General features: G+C 45.7%; 2 protein-coding genes across 3 annotated transcripts; one reads left to right on the top strand and one right to left on the bottom strand.

Moving 5' to 3' along the window:
* Positions 1-4,332: 4,332 nt before the first annotated feature.
* Positions 4,333-25,102, bottom strand: GTF2E2 (general transcription factor IIE subunit 2). The gene is made up of 8 exons (XM_056489891.1): positions 25,016-25,102; positions 24,264-24,430; positions 14,771-14,862; positions 14,278-14,385; positions 13,546-13,728; positions 13,003-13,096; positions 5,821-5,936; positions 4,333-5,191 (listed from the first exon to the last, which is right to left on the bottom strand). The coding sequence occupies exons 2-8, from the start codon at positions 24,424-24,426 to the stop codon at positions 5,072-5,074; spliced, it is 876 nt and encodes a 291-aa protein (XP_056345866.1). The 5' UTR covers positions 24,427-24,430; positions 25,016-25,102; the 3' UTR covers positions 4,333-5,071.
* Positions 6,246-22,268, top strand: SMIM18 (small integral membrane protein 18). Of its 2 annotated transcripts, XR_008840346.1 has the most exons (4): positions 6,246-8,781; positions 9,053-9,124; positions 14,955-15,010; positions 19,607-22,268. XR_008840346.1 is itself a non-coding variant. In XM_056489895.1 (2 exons), the coding sequence occupies exon 2, from the start codon at positions 19,652-19,654 to the stop codon at positions 19,946-19,948; it is 297 nt and encodes a 98-aa protein (XP_056345870.1). In that variant the 5' UTR covers positions 16,532-16,587; positions 19,607-19,651; the 3' UTR covers positions 19,949-22,268. The 2 variants fall into 2 exon arrangements, 1 of the variants encoding a protein (XP_056345870.1); XM_056489895.1 differs by lacking the exons at positions 6,246-8,781; positions 9,053-9,124; positions 14,955-15,010 and adding an exon at positions 16,532-16,587.
* Positions 25,103-25,124: the final 22 nt, after the last annotated feature.

The raw sequence follows: 25,124 nt of genomic DNA, 5'->3' as shown, positions 1-25,124 counted from the left end.
ATTAACTTAATGGCAGGACAACCTCCTGCCTTAACCATCCCTTTCCCCTGCTGTGCTTGTACTCTGCACAATGTCCAACCCACGAGGCCGGTGCAGTTCGACACGTGAATCCCAGCACAGAAGCACTGATGGGCTTTTAGAGTCATGGCTGTTTTTCCTGAGCTGTTGAGTAACCCAGAGGCCCCTGCAAGCCAAAGCAGCAGAAAGCAAGCCGGGGGAAACAAAAACTGCTCTTACAGCATGCCAGGAGGCATGGAAGGAACCAGGGCTCAGACCCACAGATGTGTGTGGGTAGAAGGAAGTTGTGCGCTGCAGGAGGTCTCTGATCCAACCTCCCTCCCACAACAGGACCTGCCACCAAGAGACCTGGGCAGCCTGGTCTTGTTTGGGCAATGCTTGAACCCTCCATGGATGGAGACATCTCCCCACCAGCTGTTTTCTCCCTAATATCCAAGCCAAACTTTCCACATTCCCCTATTATGTCATCTGCCATAGCTGCCAAAAGCATTTGACCACATCATCCTCCTTACTGCTCTTCACATCCCAGTACCTTGTGACCAGACACATCCCCAGAAACATGCTCAACACACTGAGCAGTCCCAGCTCCCCAAAACTCCTCCCAGCCCTGACCAGCCTGGGAGCTCCAACCAGCATCCCTGGGGATGGAGGGGCAATTCAGCAGACAGGGGAGACCTTAACTGGACACAATGTCCAGGTGTGAGCTCCCTGGTGCTGAGCAGTGAGCCAACTGCTTCCCTTGCCCTGCCGGCCCTCGCTGGAGCGGCGCAGGCTGCGGTCACCTCATCTGGGAAGAGAACAGCTACAGCTATGCAATAGCAGGGAGCCCTGCTGTGTCCAGGCAAGCCCTCTCTTCTGGGGAGATGCCAACCTTGATTGCTTTGCAGGGATGTGTCCAGAGAGCCTGCGCAGGGCTGACAACACCAACACGGTCAGAAGGCACCCGCAGAGCCAAAGGACAGACCTGAGGAACAGTGCCAGAGCAGACCCAGGAGGAGATCACATCCCAGAGCACCTCATTTGCCATATCCCTGACTTGGCCAGCCGAAGGAAGCCACCACCACAGGCTGAGATCCAAGCTCTCCTCTCCCTGATGGCTGCCAGTGGTTAGCCTTGCCAGCCTAAACCAGCCAACACTAAGCACTGGCTCTACTGGACATCCTTCCCCTAGAAGCAGGAGCTGCCTGAGGCCCCCGAGGCAGTAACACACAAAGGAATTTGGGCCTGGTACATTAGCAACGACCGGAAAGTGAGCAACAAAGCTGGAAATAATGAGATGTCAGCAGCACGGCTGCTTCTAGCCATCTGCAAAGGCAGCCCCTCCCCACCAGCAGGTAGTGCAGCGCTGCCCTCCCTGGTGGCCCGGCGCCGCCCGCCCGTGCTCATCGGAAGTGACAGCCCTCGCTGGCTGCAGCCACGTGCAGGGCCTCCAAACCCTTTCCCAGGGCTCCCTCACCTCGCTCTCCTCCGCTTGCTAAAAGCCTGGAACGATCACGATGAATTATAGATCAGCTCTCGTACACACTGCTTTATGTCAGATTTCTCATTCAACCATACACAATCCCGCTGCTTTCCATCCCCTTCCACAATGATCATCATAATGGAGGAGAAGGTGAGTAACTCTTCAGTTAGAGCAACTTCTAGGAGAGAAGTTAGTTAGTGGAGATGCATGTTTAGATGTGTGACACTCCTGGGCTACTCAATTTGCCCCTTGAAAAAAGGAAAACCTTGTCAGGATCAACCCACCTGGGCTGAGGGAACAATGTCCTTGCTGGACAGGAGCCTTGGGAGAGTGGAAGAGGCAGGGACAGGTAAAGGTGGCACTGAGATGGGTTTGCCAAAGAACCTTCCTGAAATGCATGAGACCAAGGTGCCTGCCACAGACCATGTCCATCTGAAATATTCTGTTCTATGTTCTCAGCACAAGAGCCCTCATCTTCCTTTTCAGCAGATGCTTCTAGGGAAAGAGGAGAAAAACGGGATAATGGCCCAGGGCTGCCAGGACAGAATATGATGTCTCTCAGCAGCCCTTTGCAATGCCAGACTGAGGGAAGAAGGGTTTTGCCAAAGTAAGCAAGCTGAGAGCATGGTGGTTTTGGCCACTGGGAGAGTCATTCTGCCAAACACAGAACACAAGACAACATTCCTGGAGGAATATGAAGGAGGTTTAAGTTTTTAACAGCTGAACTTGAGCAAAAAGCTCATCAGGATATAATGCTGTGAAGAGGCTGAAGTGCCCTGGAATGGTACTAAAATGGTTTCAGCAAACAGACTCATGCTCATATAGTCTGAGATGTTTTCTAGTTCCACCATTTGATTTTTAAGATGTCTTGGGAAAAAAAGGAGCACTGGGAGCATCTCTGAGAAACAAAATCCAACCCCTGAAGTCTACACAAGAGAGGAGCTCATGTTCCTCTTCTTTTTGACAGGCTTAGAAAATTTGGTCTGTTCACCCTGGAGGAAGCTGTATGGAGATCTCACAGCCCCTTCCAGTATCTGGAGGGGCCTACAAGGAGGCAAAAGAGGGACTCTTCATCAGGGACTGTGGTGACAGGACAAGGGAGAATGGGTACAAACTGATAGAGGGAAAATTTAGCTTAGATATATGGAAGAAAGACTTTCCTGTGAGGGTGCTGTGGCCCCTCAGATTGCCCAGAGCTGTGGTTGCCCCTGTACTTCCATCCTTGGAAGTGTCCAAGGCTGGGTGGTTTGGAGTGGGTTTGGAGCAACCTGGTCTAGTGGAAGGTGTCCCTGCCTATGGCAGGGGGTTGGAATGGGATGGGCTTTAAGGTCTCTTCCAACCCAAACCAGTCTGAGATTCTATAACTCTGCTTATTGTCTGAACTTGTTTTCTTCACCACTGCTTGTCTATAGTCCATGACACCACCAGCAGGCCAATGTGAGCTCCCCTTCAGCTGTTTTTTAGATTTTATCCTAACAAGCTGCAAAACTTATTTATGCCCTTCCTGCTACTATAGCTGAGGAGAAGACATCCACCAGTGAGGCAAAGCATCTAATTCAGTCCTTCCAACTGGACACCACCTGGACCCTTTTGTTCCTTTGAACACTGGAGCCTGACAAGGCCAGTGCAGCACACAGAGCTCACAGTCACTTTCCCTTTCCTGCTCTCCTGTTTTCAGACCTAACATATTTTTAATCTTTCAAAGTAGCTGGAGGCGTTTTCTTTAGACTCAGACTCTATTATCCTAATCACTTGAGCAGAGAAACAAAGCAGGTAGCCTACCTCACAGCCAGCTCTGGTTCATAGAGAAAGGGCAGTGTTATGTAAGACAACTGGAAAGTTACTCCACGAGACTCCTCAAAGGCAGGAAAGATAACTCAGAGCTCTGCTATTGTACAAGGACCACCACCAAAATATCACTGCTCAAAAATGCAGCAGATGGAAAGGAACCTTTTTTTATCTTGAGTGAAGATGACAGAAGAGAGGTGAACAGTTTTGCAAGTGTGCTGTAGGTACTTAAAGCAGAGCTGTAACAGAAAACTAAAAAGTGCTAAGAGGAATTGTTTGTACTGACCTGGAAGATACAGGAAAGAAAAAGAGTTTCAAAACTATCTGGAGCAGCAGTATTTCATATATATATATATTTAAAAAGCATGAAATATATATATAAAATAATAGAAGAAACCTCCTAATGGCATTTGGCAGCTCCTTAAACAGGGCTGACATGTGCAACGCTGGAAGCACTGTCTGTTTCTCAGAAGAGCAGCCTTTAAAACCAGGAGGATAAACGCTGCACTTACAGAAGCATATTTCCCCAAGCTGACAGAACTCGTTCAGTGCCACAGCAACAAAGCCTCATTCTTCATCTGCTCACGTGTCCGCATCCGACGGCCTCTGCTTCGACCCCGGCTGCATCAAGCAAGACAACAGCCTGTGCCCAGGCAGCAGCGATCTGCTGTCGGTGGGGAGCTGCAGGCACCTCTTTTATCTTTGATCCTAACCCTGGAAGAGCAGAGAAACAGCTCCTCTCCTGCAGCGCCATGAAAACAGGATCAGCATTGACCGACTCTGGTTCGGAACATAAAAATAAGTTATCAAGAGGACATGATTTGGCCACATTCCATGTAGGGCTGTGCTGCACAGAACACCAGGCATCTACAGGCAGCTTGCATTTAAGGTGGTTCCTCTCCCCTCTCCCCAGCCGTCAGTAAAAAGAGGACAGCGTTAGCCCAGAACAGTAGGTCAATGAGAGGATAAAAATATAGCAATGATTCCTTTACCTCCATCAAAAGGAAAACTCAACAAGCACAAAAGTTGCCGATTCTCTCACTCTTTAAGGAAGCAACACTGGAAACCTGCATTGTAAATTTATTACTTAAAAGAAAAAAAACACTTTAGTATTACACCGTCGTTTTATTTCCCTCCTGTGCACCCAGCAGAACGAGGAACACACTTGTACCCACAACAGTGAGGAGACATTGCCAAGGGCAATTCCTAATTAACATTAGGAAGCTCTGGCTGCATCCCATCCCACAGCCTGCTGGGATTTTGGAGAGGGGGTTTTCTGAGTTTGAGTCTCAGATATCACCTCCTTTCAGTAAAGCTCAGTCCCATGGCAAGGAAGAAGCATACAAACCGTGGGTGTATCTGACTGTGAAAGAAAGTTTGCCTGCAGTGATTTTAGGAAAAGGTTTCCCTGAAATAGGTAAAACAAATGCTGTATTCAATCCCACTAGAAAGCCCCTTGTAAGTAATTCCAGGTAAATACCCATTAAGCAATGTAAAAGCAGAGTTAAGCACTGAGCAGGAATTCCTGCATTACATGCTGAGCACCATTTATCACCCTATGCCAATAGGCAACTAGTGAAAACCTCTTACTCAAAGACACGTTTCCCATCAGCTAATTAAATTCACCTCTAAATTTAGTAGCTCATACTTGCTCTTAAACTGACCTGTTTCACCTCGACAGTTGCTGGGGTGGGGGAAACACATCACATTATTATATACAGTCAGTCCCTCTGTGAGCAGACACCGAGCCCCAGCAGCACAAAGCCCATCTAGAAACGCGCCCTTGCTCCAGAATTCAACCGCTCACTGCTTGCCAGGAACCACATCAGAGTAATCTTTTAATACTCCAACCAAGTGGTCATTGTGAGTCTTAAACCGGCGTTTCTTCTGAGAAGCAGGTTTCTTCCTCCTCTGAATGGGAGCCTGCAAGAAGAAACAAACAGGAGTCAGAAGATCTGTGACATCTGACCTGACACCCTGCTGGTCACCACTGCTGCCAAAGATGAGCTCTGCCAGAACCAGGGTGGGCAGGGAAGGGAGGTGCTGGCACCTGGAGAAGCAACAGCATTCAATTTCAATCCAGGCAGGGAGATGACCCTGGGGACAGAGCAGAGCCACGGTATCCCAGGCAAAGTAGTAAAGCTGGCATTCGTAACTGCAGCTACAGAAACAAGTACATGCCCCACAGTTCCATCCACAATCCCATCAGGATTTCAAAGCTGTTTAGCAGAAAAGTCAAAACCCCCTACCTTCCTCCCAAAATACTACTACTCTTGATGTATTGTACAGCTTCAAGCAGAAGCTTCCACTGTGGAGCTCACGGGGATTCCCAGCACTTGCCCTCTTTTGATGCTGCTCGGATTAGTTTCACTGGCTCTAACGAGTCATACAAATCACTGGCTGCAGCACTTGGTTTTTCCAGTTTAACACCGGTCACACTTCCCCAGGCTCCACAAAGCCGTGCACAGGCTCACCAACACGTTTTGGAATTAACACTGCAGGATCAGGAAGGGGGGGATTTCCCAGGAAGATCTATAATTTGTATCTCTTACTATTTTCTTTGGTCCGGTTTCTTGCATGGAAGAAATACCCTGCCGTTTCAGATACTCTTCTATCTTCTCCTCATCCATAGAATCCACAGGAATGCTCCTCCACAGCTTCTGGAATTCTGCAACGACAAACCCGGTTTTATATCCCAGTGAGCAAACCCTGGGCAAAGACCCCAGAGGAGGGGAAGGAGAGAGACTTGATTTCAAACACTGAAACATTCTGGCAGTCAGTCTGTCACCGCCAGCAGGCACTCACTCAGCACAGCCTTCACCCGCTCCAAATGCTGACGCACTGCCAAAACCACCCGAAACCCGAAAAGATGAAACCCAACCAACAAAACAACAAAACACCCTCAGGCTAAACTGCACTCGAGCATCAGGAGCACCCGGAGGCAACCTGTACTTCTTATATTTATTTGCTACGGGAGTCTCTTTTTTGCCTGGAATCTCTAAAAGCTGTGTAGGCTGTGAAAGAGTTTCACAGATTCCGATGAAGGGCAATCACTAACCATAAATGGCAACTTCATTTACACATCTTCAGCTGCCACTGACTCGGGAGATTTGTCATCCCATCTTCTAATTTAGTGAAGGTTCAAGAAATTTACTTGAGTGGCTCTGAGCTCGTTTATCACTGCAATATGACCCATACCGAGCTCTACAGATAACAAAGTACTAAAATTCCTCTGGTGTGAAAAAGAAGAGAGACACCTTAAAAACCACAGCAGCAGGAAAACAGACAGAGACAGTAAGTCTTAATTAGAGCAGCTGCCATCTGCCTGCACACTTTCTGCCTCACGTAAAGTTTCACAGAGCCTCTGGAATGCCTTCTCCAGGCAGCGGCTGGTACGATCCTACCTCCCTTCATTCCCCAGGCAGGGAGTTAAGATACATCCTGTCAGCAGGTCTGGCTAACAAACTATAAATAAAACACGAGGCACACATAGCAAGGCAAGACTAAATTTTTCCTTTTATTTCCAGATAAATTTAGTATACAGTTGTCAAAACAACCACAACCCCTGGATGCTTAAGGATCTGTCCTGTGCAGCAGGGGATGAGACACTCCAGTGCTCCATTGCCACAGACTGGGCACACTGCAGCCAAATGGGAGTGTACAAAACCAACCCGGTTCCTGCCCTTGGAACAATTCCCTACCTAAGGCACCTTGTTTTTCTATGCAAATACATGCTTCGAGTCGTTTCTCCCTGTTGCCAACAGTAAGAGACTATCCCAGCTTTCCAGGAAACAAAACAGAGGAATTTCACCAATTAAGAACAACTGTTCATTTTTGGTGGTTTTGAAGAGAACCAAAACCTGTCAAAACACCACTTTTGGTTACAGGGAGATAGCTCACAGCCTGTTTCTCACAGAGGCTATCCAGCACCCTGGGATCATGTGCACATCCCTTAATGCAAGGACTGACACTGTAGTCAAGACATTCTCCATCTGCTCATCCATTTTGAGGGGGATTCCAGGCTTTCAGCATAGCTGGTGGTGCCTGCTATCACAGATCATCCCTCACCTCATCCTGCTGCACCAGGTGGAGAAAGTTTGTCCTCTTATTTATCAAATCCTCTGCAAACAAATGTGTCTTCTCATTAGAGTTCAGGATATATGGACAAATATGCCCTGGTGCAAAAAAAAGGAATGCTGAGGACAGGTGCTTAAGGTTAAACCGGTCTACATTCTTCTGGGGAACAGAAGTGAAAAATTAAACACTAGAAAATAAATGGTCAGCTCTTCAGGGATCAGCATGCACAGAAGTGCAGATCACAGTTAATATCTAACTACAGTGCTCTGCATTTCTTGTAGTGCCATGGTTATAACATCACTCCAGCTTCACATCCACCTTTTAAACTCGGCCAAGAAATACAAATGGAACAGGCACCAAGACCCAAAACTGCAGAGCTAAAATGGACTTTACATACAGATAATTTAATCCACTAATTGGCCCCACTAGAGTCACTGTATCATATTCTGCAACTCCATTTAAAAACTCCTCCATGAATCAGGCTGCTTTCAGCACTACTGCTTTGATTGCAGTAATTGCAAAAGAATCTTCTTCCCATGCTGGAGCTCCATGTAGGGCTTTAAAATACTTCACTGCCCAGGAAAGAGGGAGTCACAACATGGAAGCACTCCATATTGAAGGACTGGTTTGGAAATAAAAGCACAGGATAAAGGTGGAGAAGCACAGGGAGCTGCCACCCTTCAATGCATACAAACTGTCTGCACTTAGTGTGACATCTAAAGGAAAGGGAGATCCATCCATCATCTCATCACAAACCAGACTCAGTGTAACACCAGACACTGGGCTAAATGCAAGGTCTGAAGAAACAGCAGCTGGATGGCTGGCACTGAACCATTTACACATTACCTGACAGGTTTTTAAGTCTCCAAGGACTACGCCCCTATCAGCCAGGGAAAGTTTAGACCTTGGGAATATACTCTCTGAATTATTGTGACATCCCCTCTGAAATATGAGAACCTGTGGGAAAAGCTGGCAATAACTACAGCTCTCAAGAAACAACCCTCTGCATTTGTAGCAATGGTACTCCTGCACCTCAGAAAATATACCCTTGACCTGCCACAGAGAAAGATTTTTCCCAATTTCCTCGAGAAGAATGGGAAACGTTGCCACCCTGGCCTTTGTTGTGTGTCTGAAGAGCAGGCAGCAGTGGCAGAAGGCAGCTCCTAGGGAAGGCTTCCACTTTTCACAAGGTGTTTATTTTCCCTGTGGACAGGGCACAAGGAGCTCAGTGCTGGTGTGAGGAGTGGAAGGGGATGGATGGCTGGAGCAGGAAGCTCCCCACATGCTGCCTGCTCCAGCCAGCCATGGAGAACAGGTTGGGATGTATGCATTCCTGCGGTGCCTGTAGCCATTATGATGACAGAGCACATTCCATTTTCCTGCTCAGTGTCCTGTTCACTGCTGGGTGATCTTGACACCATCACAGCACAGAAAAGGTGAGAAACTCTTCTCTCAGAGCCACTAAATTATTTTGTACCTCAGACAGAATGAAAGTAAAAGGGCTACAGGAGGATAAAAAGACAGCAAGGCTTCACCTGACTGCAGCAGGCTGCACTCAGGCAAGCTGACAATCTCTGCTCGGCTTAGGCTGCTTTGACAAGACAAGAGCTCAGAAAAAAATCCCCAGGGGAGAAATTTCCCCAGCATTTCTGGTCAAAGCCATGCAGGTGCTTTGAACCCTCACAGAGATTTGCATTTTCCACACAGCTTTCAAGTCCTGATTCCAATGAAGATCTTCCTGAGAAGAGGAAGAAAGCTGTGATCTCAGTACTGAGGCAAGTGTCACGAACAAATCTTATACACAGTATCTTGCAATCTGATCACAAAAACATTTTAACTCCAGAAACTGGACAGAATCAACACTACTCACAGGCTGCTTCCTTGCTCTCCCAGAGAGCTAAATTCTGGTCTTTGGAGTACTGAGAGGAGGAAATGAGACCAGGAGCTGGCTGAAAAGCCAGTTTAGATGTTTGCTGACATCTCCAGCAACATCAAGTCTGGGTGCACAGACTCAAAACAATGGACTCTGACCAGCAGGAACCAACAAAGAGCTAAGCAGAGGGCAGTGTAACAAAGATTCTGCAGGCACCTTCTCTCTCTGAAATACCCAGGGATAAGGATGCACAGCTACCTTGATTTTACAGCATCACGAGGTGCCTCATAGATGAAAACAATTTGCACTGACATTCCCTGAGTGATTATACTCTAACACACTTCCTTTCTGTAAATGCTTACATTTGGGGAATGAAGTCATGGGTAAATGACTGCCTGATGACTTTGGAGAGGCTTATCCAGCACTTCTGACTGCCTCACCTGCTCTTGCAGAAAGGTTGAGATGGTGGATAAACTGATACATCACACAGGTAATAAAATCTGTCAGAGATTAAAAACAGCTTAAAAATCTTCAGTGAGCCAAGCCAAAAGCTGAGCAAAGGACAAAAAACAGACAATAACAGTGTAGATGGGAAGAGACAACAGTCCTAACAGTCCCAGGGAATGCAGCACTGGACTCATACCAGAAGGAAAAGGTGCTTGATGCTAAATCTGTGCTGTCCCTGGACCACTACAGCTGTAAGTCAGCACTGATACCAAGCAGTTTTTACGATGTTAAATTTAAGAAGCCTTGGCCATTCTCTAAAGCCCTCCAAAGGCTTAGAAAGAATTTTAAAATAATTGAGTATCCGAATTTTTTAGCAAGAAAATACTTCCTGTAGTGCATTCAGCTGGGAAAGATACCATCTCTAGCAGTCAGGCAATCAAACTGGCCTTTCAGCATTCAGCACAGGGGTGAAAGCCTTGTTCACATGCAAAGTGCTTTGCTCCAGCACAAAAAGGCAGCGCTTGACTTGGCTGAAGCACCTGAAATCTGGCCCTGCTTTTATAAACACTTTCAGCTCCCCACCACTGACAGTAGATTAATTAGCCAGGAAGTCCAGAAGGAACACATGCAATCTGAACCTTCCTCGGCTAATCACATAAAAGGAAGAACAAAAGCCGTTCCTTACTGCTAAAACCTTCTCCAGTACCCCTGAGATCACGATATATAGGCACTGCTCTGTTGCTGCGATACATTGGGATTTATTTTCATGGCGGGGGAGAAATAAAAGCTTGTTCAGCCATCAAGGGCAGAGGCAGGCACTGCCAGAAAGCAGGTCCTCCCACTACTCTAGGCAGCCAGCTCCAAATTGCCCTGGCAGCTCCTCTTTCTCTGCTGATGGAGCTCAGGCAGCAGTGGAGAGGACCCGACTTTGCAAGGCTATCAACCTCAGCCAACACATGCTCTGAGCTGGAGTGTCATAAGGCAGCACTGTGCACCGAGGAGCACAGAGACCTTATTTCTGAGGATAAACATTAAACCAGAAACATATTTTGAACTGTCATCGGCTGCTAGATCAAAGAGCCTGCCAACACTTCAAGGCTTATTTTGCAGCCTTTTAAAAACTTCATTTTAACGTTGCCGGAGATAATGAGCTGCAATAGCATTGCTAAGGCAGAGACGTGTCATAACTCATCCTGTGCACAGACAATTCTGCCAGTGACTCCCTAAGAGACACCCTTCTGCTGCTCTGGAAAGAATCCTAAAGCAAAGCTGCTCAGGAAAGATGGGTTTCCTTCCTCACAGGATAACACAGTTGGAAAAAGGACCTGCTCCAGCTGCAGTGAGTGATGAACCTACCCAGGGATGAACCCGGCACTGTGGCATACGGAGGGGGATCACAACAGTCACAAAAAATAAAATATTCTTGCTCCCCTCTAAGAACAAAGCATCAGAAGTAAAAGCAAAAGCAGCAGGAACAGAGCAACAACAAAACATCACTTCTGGCTCGGGTGGGAAGCTGCTGCCACCTGCGGATAAAAGGAAGCAGAGGCACCTTGAACTACAAACACTGCAGGCTGGATCCCTTCAGGACACACACTGCAGGCTTAAATGCCTTCCTTCAGCAGGAGGCCAGGTGCTTTAAAGGGATTCTTTAACCTCTTCCTCCCTCTGAGAGCAATAGCTTGCAATCAGAGGGAGGAAGAGGTAAAAATCCCCCTTTTTTTGCTCCTAAGCAACCATGAGTGTGCTACAACATGTCTTGTGTAAGAAGAGCCTGGGATTTATCCTGTCTGCCTGATACCTCTGTCTGCATCTTGACAAAATGGGCTCTGTTATGAATTTTCACAGTTAATCCTGACCTCCCTCTGACAACTCTTTTAGTATGGCTGGGTTCCTGCTATCTGGAAAAAATTGCACAAGAAGAAACATTCATTTAGCAACACGACTGTGATACAACCAGTGGCTAAAACTTAAAAGCTCTGTCTCAAAAGTTACTGCAACAGCACTGATTTCTAAATGTTTTGGTCACATTCAGACCCCCAAAAACTCTGGGCTGGTGGACTGAAGAGGCACTACCTCAACAGAATGACAGGGTTCATGGTAAACTCCTAAATACTTGGAAATCAGAAATTCCCCAGTGAATCCTTTCTGCACTTTGCATCTAGTTTCACTGCTGCTATCAAGAAATGACAAAAATTATTGTTTAAAAAGAAATTCAACCTTTTGAGATATTTTTTGGTTTTTTAAATGTTGTAGATGTCACCTCTACTTAATCACCTTTGTGAAACAAAGCTGTTATTACTGAAATTATAAATATGTACTCTCAGTACATAACAAACAGTTAATAATACACATCTTCAGTTGCTAACTTCTATCAGAAATAAAGATTCCCTTGGAAGTAGGCAAAGAAAGAAACAAAGATCCTTATGCATCCTCCTGTGGTCCTGTAATTACAGCAGTTCAAATTTGTATCAAAACTCTTTTTTTTTTACCATACATAATGTGATGCTGTGTGATGCAATGGCTTTATGTGTCACGTTGCAAGAACAATACATCAACAAAAGACAGTGTTCAGTGTCACTGAGTCATTCAAAATAAGATCTTCTGACACAGATTGCCTTCCCCCTTCTGCATGTACAGACACCTGATGTTGGCATTAACGTCATTACTGGAACACACCCTGATTTCTGTAATTAATTTCTGTGCATAAAATGGCACCAGAGGATTTTACCTCTATGTGTGACACAGCAAACACGCTGAACTTGTGATGCCCCAAATCCACTCCAGCCCTGGGCAGCAGAACTGCCCCAGATGTGTGCTCTCCTCCCAGTTGTAATCACCCCCTTCTCAAGAATTTTGCTCACATCTCATCCCTCTATGTTTCCTCCTTCTGTTCCATTTAAGGCTTCTTGTTGCATTCACCAACAAAAGGCATATAGTTAAAAAACTGGAAAAAAACCCAACAACAATCTTGCACCCACAAATCATTATTTTGGTTTTTTTGGTTTCTCTTTAAGCAACAAAATGTTAGATGCCATTTTATTCACAGTGAGGTGGTTTTTAGTATCTTCTGTACAGTTACTCTTGAAGACAACTCTTGGATTCCTGGTGCCATGTTCCAATGTACCCATCATAAAGCAGAGGATATTACCACAGGACCCACTTGTTGGTCTTGTTAGCCTCAGGTTAATATAAACATTCCCCTCACATCTGGACACATCTAATATTTCATTATCATCTTAAAAGACTGGTCTACCTCAAGACTGCTTATACACAGAGGTGCTTAAGATGAATTCAGATCAACTGTCATGGAAACCTATGTAAAAACAACACCTACCTTCGTCCACAGCAAAGTGACAGCTCTTGTCATTGTAGAAAAGAATCTTCTTCTTATCAGGGCGATTGACAAAGATGATCTGGTCCCCTAAAGCCTCAAAAACAAATGCAAAAGAACAACTCAAAATCACTTCGTTTCCAAGCTGAAGGACTCCAACTCCAAGAGAGCCAGATCTTGTGCTACAGAAAGCAACAACAAACTGGAGAAGCTGCAAAGGAATTGGCCATGAAACATATGAGTACACCAATAAGTCAAAAATGAGATTGAGAGGACTGAGGTCAAGGTGTGAAAGCAAAACTAAATGCCTACAGTTGGAATGTGGGAGATCAGGAGTCTTTTGTGAGAAAGAGCTCTGAGAGCTGTGCTGAGACATCAGGGCAAATCTGAACGTAAAGGATGAAATACAGAAAAGGCCACAACATTAGATCAGCTGAAACAGCTTCTGAGTTATCAAAAGAACAGAAACAACTCATGAGAAAGCTCCTAGTGTCTCTCTTCCCTCTGAGAAGTGAACCAGCTGAACTGCAGACATGTGTTCCTCACCTTTATGGCTTTCTGCGCATTGGGCAGCCCTTCCTCGATGTCTTCCAGAAGGATTCCTCCCAGCCCTCGCTGGTCATGCTTGTCCAAGAGCCTGAGCAGAGCCTTTTTGTCTTTCAAGTTGTACTTGGGTTTGAAAGCATACTTCCCATCCACAACTTCTATTTTCGGATTGTTGACTAGAGCCTGTAACAGGGACAGAAATTTCAAACCCTGAAACAGTGCAGACACTCACTACTTTTTTTCTGGTGTGCTTTTGAGCATGTGAGCCACATGTTACAGCTGCCAGGCTGGAGGTTTGAGTTTAAATGGATTTTAAATCCTTGGATCCTAGATCACCCAGCCTAGGCATAATTCACCATGACACAGAGCACCTCTAACAGAGTAGGGACCCAATTTTGGTGCTGCAAAGTATCTGTTTACCTTTTCTCATCTGGCAAAAGCTCAGCTTCTTGGGAGGAGCTATTCCATTCCATTTTGATACTCTGGTTCATTATGGAAGAAACCTGGAGCTACCTTTTGAAAGACTTCAGCAAAGTCAAGCTTCCCTCACAACCAACACTGCCAGAGCAGAAGTTTCTGTTCCCCAGAATATTAGTGCTGGCAGAAGGAATGTTACAGGCTGACTTAGTAGTTTCTTGAAGCAGGGATTAAACAGTTAATAATTTAATAAATGTGTATAATTCAGGTCTATCAGAATTCTTTAACGAAAACCTGAACGTGTGTTTTCTTTACCTCGCTCATTAACCATTGTTTCTGTTTGAGTCCAATATCTAAATGCTGTGTTTCATCCAGGATCTCTTCCAGGGTTAATGGATGTGTATCACCACGCTGGTGCCGGGTCTGGAAAAGCAAACAGCATTTTTACAGTTCTCTGCTCACTTTACTCAGCAACTCAATCGCCAAAAAGTAACTAAGATTGGCACCAAATTACACTTTATTTTGATCAATAGCCCAAAACCTGACAGCATCTTGAATTCCTGCAAATAAATCCCATTATCTTGGTCATAAATTGACCTGGGATAATTAGGATTTTAGTTATGGAACAATATGCTGACAATTTCATTTACTGTCAGCACTTTGAATTTAACAAGCAGTTTCCTGAAATTCCCAGGCTTGCAGTAAAAAAATTTCAGAGGTTAAAACATTTAGCATTTTCCAGCTACCACAGGACAAGAAATAATTAAAGTATTTTAAAACAGTATTATTTTACATCAAAACACCATACCTTCATATAATTCACTATTTTAGCAAGGACTCCAAACTTGTAGCCAGAGCCCCCTGAAAGGGCTTTCAAGTTAAATGATCCATTGCTGTGATCTGCAAAGAAAGAAAATAAACAATTAAGAGGATGCTTTGATACCTTCCTGTTGGCTCTGAGGTCCATCACGTTTTTATTCTACTTTCAGCAGCTTTTGAAACTACAACTATGGACAGAAACAGGAGGGGCAGAAGCAGCCACCCTCAGGTGAGTCCTTGCACACATCTTGATGCAGATCCAGAGGACACATCTCTGGAACATTTCTGAGCAGAACTCCACAAATGAAGGTTAAGAAAGCAGCAAGTGACTGCAGAGTTATTGCCACAAGAGAACACGTTTAATTCGGTGGCTTAACATCCCATAATCATTTACACTACACTAATCCACGCTGAAATAATGCACTGCATTTGCTCCACCAATACCTTCCCTGCTGCTGAGATGGGGCAGAAAGCTTCCTTTCTTCCCAAAAGGCACTCAGTGGCTACACAGCAGGTAAAGGAAGGCTGTGATTAAAAAAAAAAAAAATTGTTTAAAGTAGCTCTAGTGGAGAATTTATTAAAAGGACCCATACAAATGCAAACCAATTCAGCCTGGTGTGTTGCACCACTGGAACAACTCAGAATCCCCTCTGTTGTCAACTCTGGTAGTCTTTATCATGAGGTTTGCTATCATTTTGTTTCAAAAATTCTTGCAAGGCTGTTAATGACCATTTCATTAACACCAGCTCTTAGCACAGCACATTAAACACAAATATCCACAAACCACTATCACAAGCCACAGCCTCATTACCAGCACAACATTGCTCAAATCTAATGGCAACAGTTTTTTGGAATTTCAGTTACTCCAGAAAAAGAACATCATCTCTTTGTCACCATGGGGATTGTTTAATCCTCTGGTGATTTCTAAGCACATCTGACAGACAACAGCTATCTCAGAGATAGGAGCTCCTATTATTTCTGTGGAAAAATCAGTGAAGGGAGAGAAAAGAACAGAATCGTGAAGCTGTTACATGACATTGTCTTAGAGGCTTTACACAGCACAACAATTCTAAAATTAACATAGAAGAATCAGTGTAACTCCAGCTACAGAAGAATATTTTATTCTGGTTACTAAATTAAGAAGGTAAAAGGAGGAAAATCAAAAGCCAGCTCCCCCTGAAGATGCGGCCCATAGGGATTTTCCCCTACAGGGCTCTCTTTTAAGATTAAAAATTAATGTCTATGTAGGACATCTTACAAATAAATTGAAAAATCACAGATGTAAAGAGAGTTCTGAAGTGACCACAATAAATTCAGAGGCACAACAAACAGTTAAGACAACTTAATCGTGTTTTTGTTCTGTCAATTGAATCAGGAAGATTATCTTGTTTAATCTGCCTGGTTGCAGCTGCTACAGTTCATGACAAGAGAATCTAAGCACACAGTGAGGCTGGAAATGTGCAGATATTAACACTTCAAACGTCATGGTTTGATGGCTGATTCCAGCACAAAGCAGAGCAGGGTCGCGGCCAAGGCGCGCTCCCAGCGCGCTCCTCTGCTAACGAGCTCATCCCATCCCAAAAAACAACAACAGGGAGGCATTTGCTTTTGTTCCAGACAGTAAGAGTCATATTTATGAATGATTTACTCCTGGGGTTGAGGGCTTGATGCAAATGAGCACAAAGGAAGTTGTCAGCAGCATCGTGCTCTGGCCAATGGAAGGAAAGCTCCATCTTAGCTGTGCCATAGGCTGCACTAAAAAAAGGGACCAGAACGGCGCTCTCTCAGCATCCTTTCACACAAGAGGTAGGTGTGTATCATTTTATAACATTCTCTGAGGTTTATCTTGATTACTGAAAGAAAATATGCCTGTAAGCTGAGAACCTGTAAAAGCTTCTTGGAATCAGAATGATTTTTCTCTAGGCTGAGCAGGGTTTATCCCGCTGAACGCGGAGGAGCTTGTCTTGCACGATCAGACAAGCACTTTCACCATCTGTGCACTAATGGAAAATTGATGACCACTCCATCTTACAGCAAAGCTAACACAACAAGCCAAGATTCAGCAAACAAAATGGATTTCATCCTTACAGGGGAGGTGGCTGCTTTCCTGCAGCCTCACGTTCCTTGTGATTGATTCTGTGTGTTTTCACAGAAATGACAGCGAAAGGGTTTTCCTTAAAACAAAGACAGCTCCAGCTGAAACGTGAGAAATGTTACCTCCCAGGGGGTATTCCATAGGTTAGGCTGCCTAAAAGAGATCTGTGTGTGTGGAAGAGAAACCTGTTCTAGAAATGTGGTATACCCTGGGCAGGGAGAAAATCCCGTTGCCTGCTGTTATCTTTGGAAATACAGGAGCAGCCATCGATACAATGCAAACAGGCAGGTTGGAATGCACCTGAGATTTGTAAATGCTTTTACCCCGAGATGTCTGCTTAGTGCTTTCTTAAACAGGACTTCCTCAGTGCTGCATTAAAAGGATTTTCTGCCAGTCATTTCCCTCTACTCCACGAATATGATTTCAAATAAAGCTGCTCTCTGCAGTGCCCAAAGATGCTAATGCTTTTAAATTAAAACCTGGTGCAGATATTAGCGGAACCACTTCATTAAATATTTAGCTCACTGCATTTTGGATACATACAATTGCTGACTTGATTGCAAATCAGACTGGCTGATGATACGAATGTGCTGTTACAAAATAAGTAAAACTGCAGGAAACCAGCCCATTTTTGACAGCTTTCAAGGACACTAACCTCATTAGTGCTGTTTTAATTCTGAACAGTCAGCAACAGCTATTTCAGCCTTGTATTTTAAAAATTACAGCAAAGAGCAGCTGATCTTTATCTGCCTCGCCTCATTCAAATCTAAGGAATCATCATCCTTGAGGAGCATTAAATTCCACCTCCTGGCATAAAGACAAACACCTCTCTGCTGTGCAAGCTGCTGCCCTGATGGTGGCTGTGGAGTGGGAAGGGAATGGCTGCTGCACTGCGCCGTGCCCGAGACGCTCCTCTCCTCTTGGGAACGGAGCTGCTGCCTTGGCAGAGAGCTGTGCTGGCAAAGGGTCCTGGCTACACAGTGCAGATCTCACCAATCCCTCCAGTGGCCCAAGATCTCCATCACTTTGGGCAATACCAATGAAAAACTCCTAAAATTACTAAATTTTGCATCACAGAAACAGTCTATTTTTGTGCCTGGTGTTTACAGAGCGAGCAAACTTACGTGAAACTGATTCCAACAAAACCCTCGGTCTTAGAAATCTGTTTACAAAGTTCAAAACAAAACTTCTTTCTTTCCCAAAGGTATCCTCTTGCCATTTAAAATACACAATTAAATCCTGCTTATTTTAATTACTCCTCAAAGGGGACTCCAAATCTTTTTATTTGGCTCCCCCCTCTCTCTCATGGATGTTAAAATAAGTCTCCAAGCCACACCTTCAAAAACCCTCATGACTTTTAGCCCCTGAACAGGCTGGCTGAGTTTCCTTCCCAGACCGTGACCAAAGCAAGCCAGGAATATTTTTAGCTTGGATTTGCTCTGTAAACTTTTGTTTAAGGGAAAAAAACCACAAACAACTTAATTAATCCCATCTATTTCAGTCATACTTTGTGTATTCAATTACTAATTTGTGTACTCAGTTACAGATTTAACAGAGGAAACAGTAAGTTACTGCAACTGTTCCAGCAAATGTCTGTATGGAACACTAATGCCAGGGACCTTCCCAGCAACAAAGCTCTTCCATTTCAACTTAAATCCATTAAAGACAGAAGGATAAAGAACAAAAGGTGAACAACAAAAATAAGACATAGATCACAAGCTGGTTTGGCAGCATGATCCTGGTTTTCACTATATCATTTTCTTTACAATAATTTCACAGAAATAAGGATAGATGCTCAGACTGCTTTGGTAGAGACCATCACCACCATGTTCCACTAAAGACTCCTTGCTATTTCCTCAAGGAAATATGGAGACTTGACTTGATCTTCTCCTCCCACACCCAGTTTTAAATTGCCTGAGGGATTCAAAGGTTACTACAACATCCTACAGCCATAGCAGATAACCAGAAGCTGCTGTAGCTCCTTGAACAATTTTTATTACGTTAGGCTATAGAGCAAAGGCAGATTTGCTGAAGCCAAGTTCTTGCTCCCCACACCACAGAGCAGTCTCTTCCTCTGCTGGGTGCCAACAGAGTGCTGGGTTAGGAAGAGCTGAAAATGAGAAATAAGGATTCCTCAGAAAGGGTTGGCTTTTCCCTGTTGTCCACCCCAATGACTACAGCATCACAAACAAGATTTCCAAACACTCTCAGTGCCATCTGGGCAGCCAGGTTTCTCCAGCACAAACTACTCAGCAGTGGAAGAGCAGGGGAATGAACAAGTCAGAAAATCTGCCCTCCTGAAGTCAAGAGAGCATTGCAGGTGAACAAGTCTGTGCTAACAGGCAATTCCAAAATAATAAGGCCTTTCACACCACGCAGGTGCCAGCCTCAAGACTGGCAACGGATGTGTGCTCGAAACCACTGCACACCTTGAAAATCCAGTTTGTAACCTTTGTGCAGATAATTGAATTAAAGCAGCAAAGCTCTTTCTCCTGAATAACTTGCACCACATGATGCCTGCATGAATCAGACACTGCCAAATTAACTGTACCATCCTATCACAAACTTATAGATCTGGAGTTTGATATCTTGGTGAGCAAATATAAGTACGCAACAATGCATGTTCATAGAAACTTTGAGCACTTAGTCTAAGTAGATCCAATTTGTGATACATATCACAGCATGTCCTTGATTGACAGAGTTCTCAACAACTTTGATTTTGTGTTTCAGCTCCCAGATCTGTGCCAGTGAGCATACTCAGACAGCTCTTCAAGAATGGCAACCCTCAACATCACTCACTGGAATGAGACTACTACATCCATTTCCCAATATCTGGGCTTCCAAGTGCAAAAAATTTACCCTTTCCATGACAACTGGAACACTGCCTGCTTTGTTATCCTGATCATATTCATCTTCACTGTAGTTTTCCTGGTGGTGCTGGCTTTCCTGTATGAGCTGCTGGACTGCTGCTGCTGTGCGAAAAACAAAACTGTGAAAGACTTGGAGAACGAGCCCAATCCCGTCAGGGCAATGATGAACAGCTTCAGGAAGCGTGAGACAGAGGTGGTGTAGGAAGCACTGAGCACCTGCACTTGGAGAACTTGGTTTGACACCACCAATGAAGCCTCTTGCACCTTACAAACTAACAAGTCATGTGTTTTTTTCTTTTGGACTTAAATATCCACGGTTGCAATTTTATCTCGGGATGTGAGCTGGAATAATTGGCAAAGGCTTTCCAAGTGCTTAGCAGAAAGACAATCTGTTGCAGTGTTATGGGAGGGGAAAAAGATTTTTGGTTTTAGATGAACTTTTGCTGTTTATATTGAGTGACTAGCATAGAATTTTGTCTACCTGACCGAACAAATGTTGCCTAATATGCATAAAATGGTGTTGCTTAACCGAAGAAAACGTTTATAAAATGTTCAACAGTCTGATCACATTCAGTGCAAAGACAGCAGTGTTGTCCCATTGAGTCAACCACACAGGGACAGGATAGAGAAGGGGTAAGAAAAAAGTTGGGAGAGAAGGGTTGAATGGCAAGAGACCCTTCAGGCAGGAGAGGATGGGGTGAATTCTAGCCTTTGGCAGCATTTTTTATTATGGGTTTCTTGCTTTTACAAGAGAGGGAGGTGGGAGGAAACTAAGCCAACAAGAAATGTACTCCTAAAATGGTCTTTTCTAGTCCTCCTAAGGGGAGTTTGACCCTTTCTTCCCCCACTTCTCCAGTTCCAGGGAACTGTTCTCCCCTTACTTCATATGCAGTCTGACCAACAATTTCTGGGTGTTGAGACCTGTGTAACCCATTACCTTCAGAATATCTGACCCTTTCCAAAAGTCCTGCTGGAAATGAACAGGGACAATTCTCTGCCCCAAGGCTGCTGCTTCTGTGGCAACCACAACACTACAGGGAGTTGGACATGCTGGATCTATCATCCCTACCCCAGTCTTTCAAAGCAAACTGGAACTGATGCAGTTCTTGCCAAGAATGCAGGGAGATGTGCCACAGACCTCCCCCACTGAAGAGGGGGATGCCACCCGGCCCACGGGCAGCTTTCAGGTGCCAACATGTTTCACAGAGGAGGCCACACCAGGATCAGCCCTGTGCTAGAGAGGGCAGCTTCACTTTGGAAAAGAGAATCTCCCTCGACTTCATCTGCCTGCTGACACACCCCAGAGCTCACACTCACCCCCTCCTCATGTCCTGACCACAGAACTCTCACACCTCTGCCTCACCAGCCCTCTGCAGCTGTGTTGTGCCTGTGATTTTCAAAACCATTCAAGTTTTGCAGTTAACAACTGACAACTGTAATAACAGTGTCCAACAGCGCGGCCATCAGCAACTCCTGGCAAGTCCTTCACACTCCTGAACCCACAGAGAAACGCTCTAGAGCAAAGCTACACGTGGGACAAGTTATTTAACTGTATTAACCCCAGAAAACATTCCTGCCATGAAGGAAACAAAACCCACCTAAACAGCCACAGCCATAAGTGACCTCACAGTCCATCCATGCCCAAAAAAATCTTTGTGCTAAGGCCAGTACCTATAATGATCTCTTTTTTTATATATATGAAATCCCTCTCAGGCTGACTAAGCTCCAGAAGAACTGGACACAATGGAAGACTTGCTAATTGACACGTGCTGCTCCTGGTTGGTGAGATGGAGTCACTCAGGGCACTGCAAACAAGCACAGCTAGTCCAGTGATTCACCTGGAAGCAAACTCCCTCCTGCAGTCACAGATCCTCACAACCATTCGTCTCACACACGCTTCTCACAGTGAGGTTTGGCCAGGACCAGCCCCCCGTGCAGAGAATGCTTCAAGCTCAAAATGAAAAGCACAACTGATGGAAGCCAACGCTCCAAGAACAAGATAATTCAGGACTCACACCAAGACATACAATGAAGACAATGTCAGTGGTGATAACGAAGACACCTTACCCTCTGCTCTATGTGACAGCATCAAATTGGAAAGTTCTGCTCAAGGGGCCAGAGTAGCCATTGGGATGCACTGAATTAATTAATGTCTCTTTCCTAAAAGCAAATGCTCTGGACACTTCCAGCATTCCCACAAAACGCCCATCATGGCTGCACACAAGAGAGCAGCATGTGCAACGTGCCAGCCTCTGCTGCCCTGGCAATGCCTTCCCGAGAAGCACACGGAATGACAAACCTTGGGACTTATCCCAGCTTTTTATTTCACAGCTCTGCAAAGGGGGATGGGTGAGGGCACAAGGAACAGAAGACAAAGGTGTCCCCTTGCACAGTACCAGAGAAGACTCAGGATGATTCTTTCCCACAAAACAGCCCCTGAAGATTTCAGCTCTTGACTACTGTTGGTGGAGACCACTGAGACAAAGGTCTTAGTCTTTGTCTAGCAACAATTACTATTGATTAATAAAATGAAACAAAACCAGACTTGATCAATTTCATTTATTTTCCAGTTCCTATTCTGAACTGAGTAAACTAGTTTTGAATTTTTCCAAACAACTTGTTGAAATAATGACAGTAAAGTCTGCATGGAAGTTGCTGTAGGAGCAGTGGGAAGCTTAGAGCCAGACTTCACAGACACAGATTTAGCTGTGCAGTCATTTGAAGATTAGCATGGTCTCCATACCACTCCTCCCCTAAAAAGTGACAAGGGCAGGTTTTCTGAGTCACAGAAGCAAGAGCAAGGCAGAACCTGTGGGCTCTACACACACAGGGACTATCAGTGCCTGCACACAAACAGTGACTCCATTTGCCACTTCTGCATAACAAAACTAGGACTGACACCTGTAGATTTTGTTCCTTTAGGGCGGTGGGACAGTGATTCCTCAACATCAGGTTTTTACTCCACTTACCCACACCTGTCTCTGACACCCAAATATCCTGACAGGCACCTGCCAATCCAGCAAGTGAAATAAAACGCGGGTTTTGAGGCAATGGATTTTGACTGTGCAGCATAAAAATGTTGTAGAAACCCTGGAACTTTTCTAGTGCTGCCTGGAATGCAGCCAGCAGTATAAAAGATCAAGTTTATTTCCTCAGAGCCACACTGGGTCCCTTTTTGTGAAAGCGAATTGTCTGGCAGCATTCCAGGCAGCACTTGAAAAGAAACCCTCCGCCCACAAAAACCACAGAAACAAAATGAAACCTTCTTTATCTGCTCAAATGCTCCAGATCAGACTCACATTTGTACCCTCTGCCCTCCTCCTGACTCCCCATCCCTTCTTCCCAGCAAACCCCGCTCACCCCAGTGACGCAGCTTAGGATATTCCACGTAGAATTTTGTTTGGTTTGGAGAGTGAGAAAAAGGGATGGATGGAAACCTGGCCTCCCCTTGATTTATTTTAGAATGTCTGGCTGATGCTTTACTTGGTGCTTGAGAAGCTGCAGACACATACCCAAATTCCTGACTGCTCCCCTGGGACAGAAGATGCTTCACTCCTCCCAAACTCCCTGACTGTTCTTCTCTGTTGTTTTTAGCTCTATTGTTTCTTTAGGAGTTTAGGGGAGAGCCACGTGTGGTATTATTCAAAATATGAGCACGGGTTGAGTTTGCACAACAGGGTATTCTGTGGTTTAGTAACTCCTGGCATTTGATCTGACCTTTAAAGTGCACTTGAGAACTGCCACTGCTTTCAGAGCAAATCCTCTCCCCCTGATGCACTTTCCACACACTCCCACTATTTTTGGTGCTGCTTTATTAACTGCTTATTTGATACTGAGAGATGCATTATCAGTGCCACCATTCCAGGGACATGCCACAACTCCTCAGTAAAACAGGCAGAAACCTTTGGAATGCCTGGTGCTCACAAGCAAAGCTTAACTCCCAGGTAAAACAAGGACAACTGCTAATTACAACACAAAAGCCAGACAAGACGCACCTTGCAAAATCCATCTCATGTGTGAACAGCCTTCAACTTACAGCTAGCTAAATGTTTTAGGTGCTCTCTTGCCAGAAAGAATCACAGAAGGGTTTGGGCCAGAAGGGAGCCTAAAGATCATCCAGCTCCAACCCCCTGCCATGGGGACACCTTCCAGGCTGCTCCAGGCCATATCCAACGTGGCAGACACAGACAACAGGAATGACACCACAGCTACTGCCTGTCCAGCAAGCACCGAAATCCACAAACCAAAGCACAGTTTCACATGGTTAATTTTGGCAGCAGCAATTCCTCCAATGGAGCAACAGCAACCAAGCCACGGGATAAGGCTTAACACATATGCACAGTGGGGAATGGCCTTTTCACATTGTGCAAGTGACTTTTTTTAACAAATAAGAGAAGGAATGACAACAGCCACCGGCAAAACTCACAGATACAGCGTTATTCACATGAACAAACCACAGCTTAAAGGCAAACAGTGGGAAACACCAAGCAGCTGCTGGCCAGGAGACTTCCACCCACCTGTGCTTTGTTTGGAGCTGGAGGAGCCCCCTTGCTCTACCTTGGCCTTCTTCTTCTTGGAAGCAGAGGAGTCCGACGAGAGCGCTGGGCGTTTCTCTACGGCCGGCGTGGAGAGGGCTCGCTTTTTGAACAGCTCCCGCTCCCTCAGCAAGCTGGGATCCATGATTCTGCCACGGGGGAAAGGTGAGAAAAAGGTGTCGGCGTCACTGGGGTACTTAGGAGCAGAAATATCTGTTTATCACGGAATACGGTGAGTTCGATGGACCCAGAGGGTCCCACCGCAGCTTAACTCTTAGCCCTACACAGGACACGCAAGAATCCCACTGCGGGCACTCCGTGAGCTGTGTCAGGATTGGTGCTGTGACCACATCCCTGGGGAGCAATTTACTTCTTGTTCGCTCCTCCTTTTCCCGAATATGGACTTCGATAACAGAGCGAAGGTGTCAGTGCACTAGCGGAACCTTAAGGAGTGAATGGGAATGCCGAGCCAGCCCTCACGGGCACAGCACGGCAGGCAAGCCGGCTACCAGCTTCATGAGGCACCTCACGGCCACCGGCACGACAGAACAATGTGGCAACAAGGCGGGCGAGCGACCGGAAACCACCGGCCGGGGGATGCCGGTGCCTCGGCGCCCCTGTACCCGCGCACAGAGCGGGGACGCCGCTCCCCCGTCCCCGTTTCCCTCCCGTCCCGGTCCCAGTCCCGCTCCCCGCCCCGGCCCCTCACGGCGGCCCCGCGCGCGCCCCCTCACCCGCGCGCCGCCGCCGCCTAGCGAGCCATGCCGCTCCCGGCATGCCCCGCGCGCCCGCCCCGCCCCGGAAGCGGCGCGCCCGTCGCCACGGCAACGCGGCCCGGGGCTG

The sequence above is a fragment of the Oenanthe melanoleuca genome, chromosome 4, assembly GCF_029582105.1.
Source record: "Oenanthe melanoleuca isolate GR-GAL-2019-014 chromosome 4, OMel1.0, whole genome shotgun sequence".
Taxonomy (NCBI): Eukaryota; Metazoa; Chordata; class Aves; order Passeriformes; family Muscicapidae; genus Oenanthe; species Oenanthe melanoleuca.
This window is presented reverse-complemented; position numbering and strand designations above follow the sequence as displayed.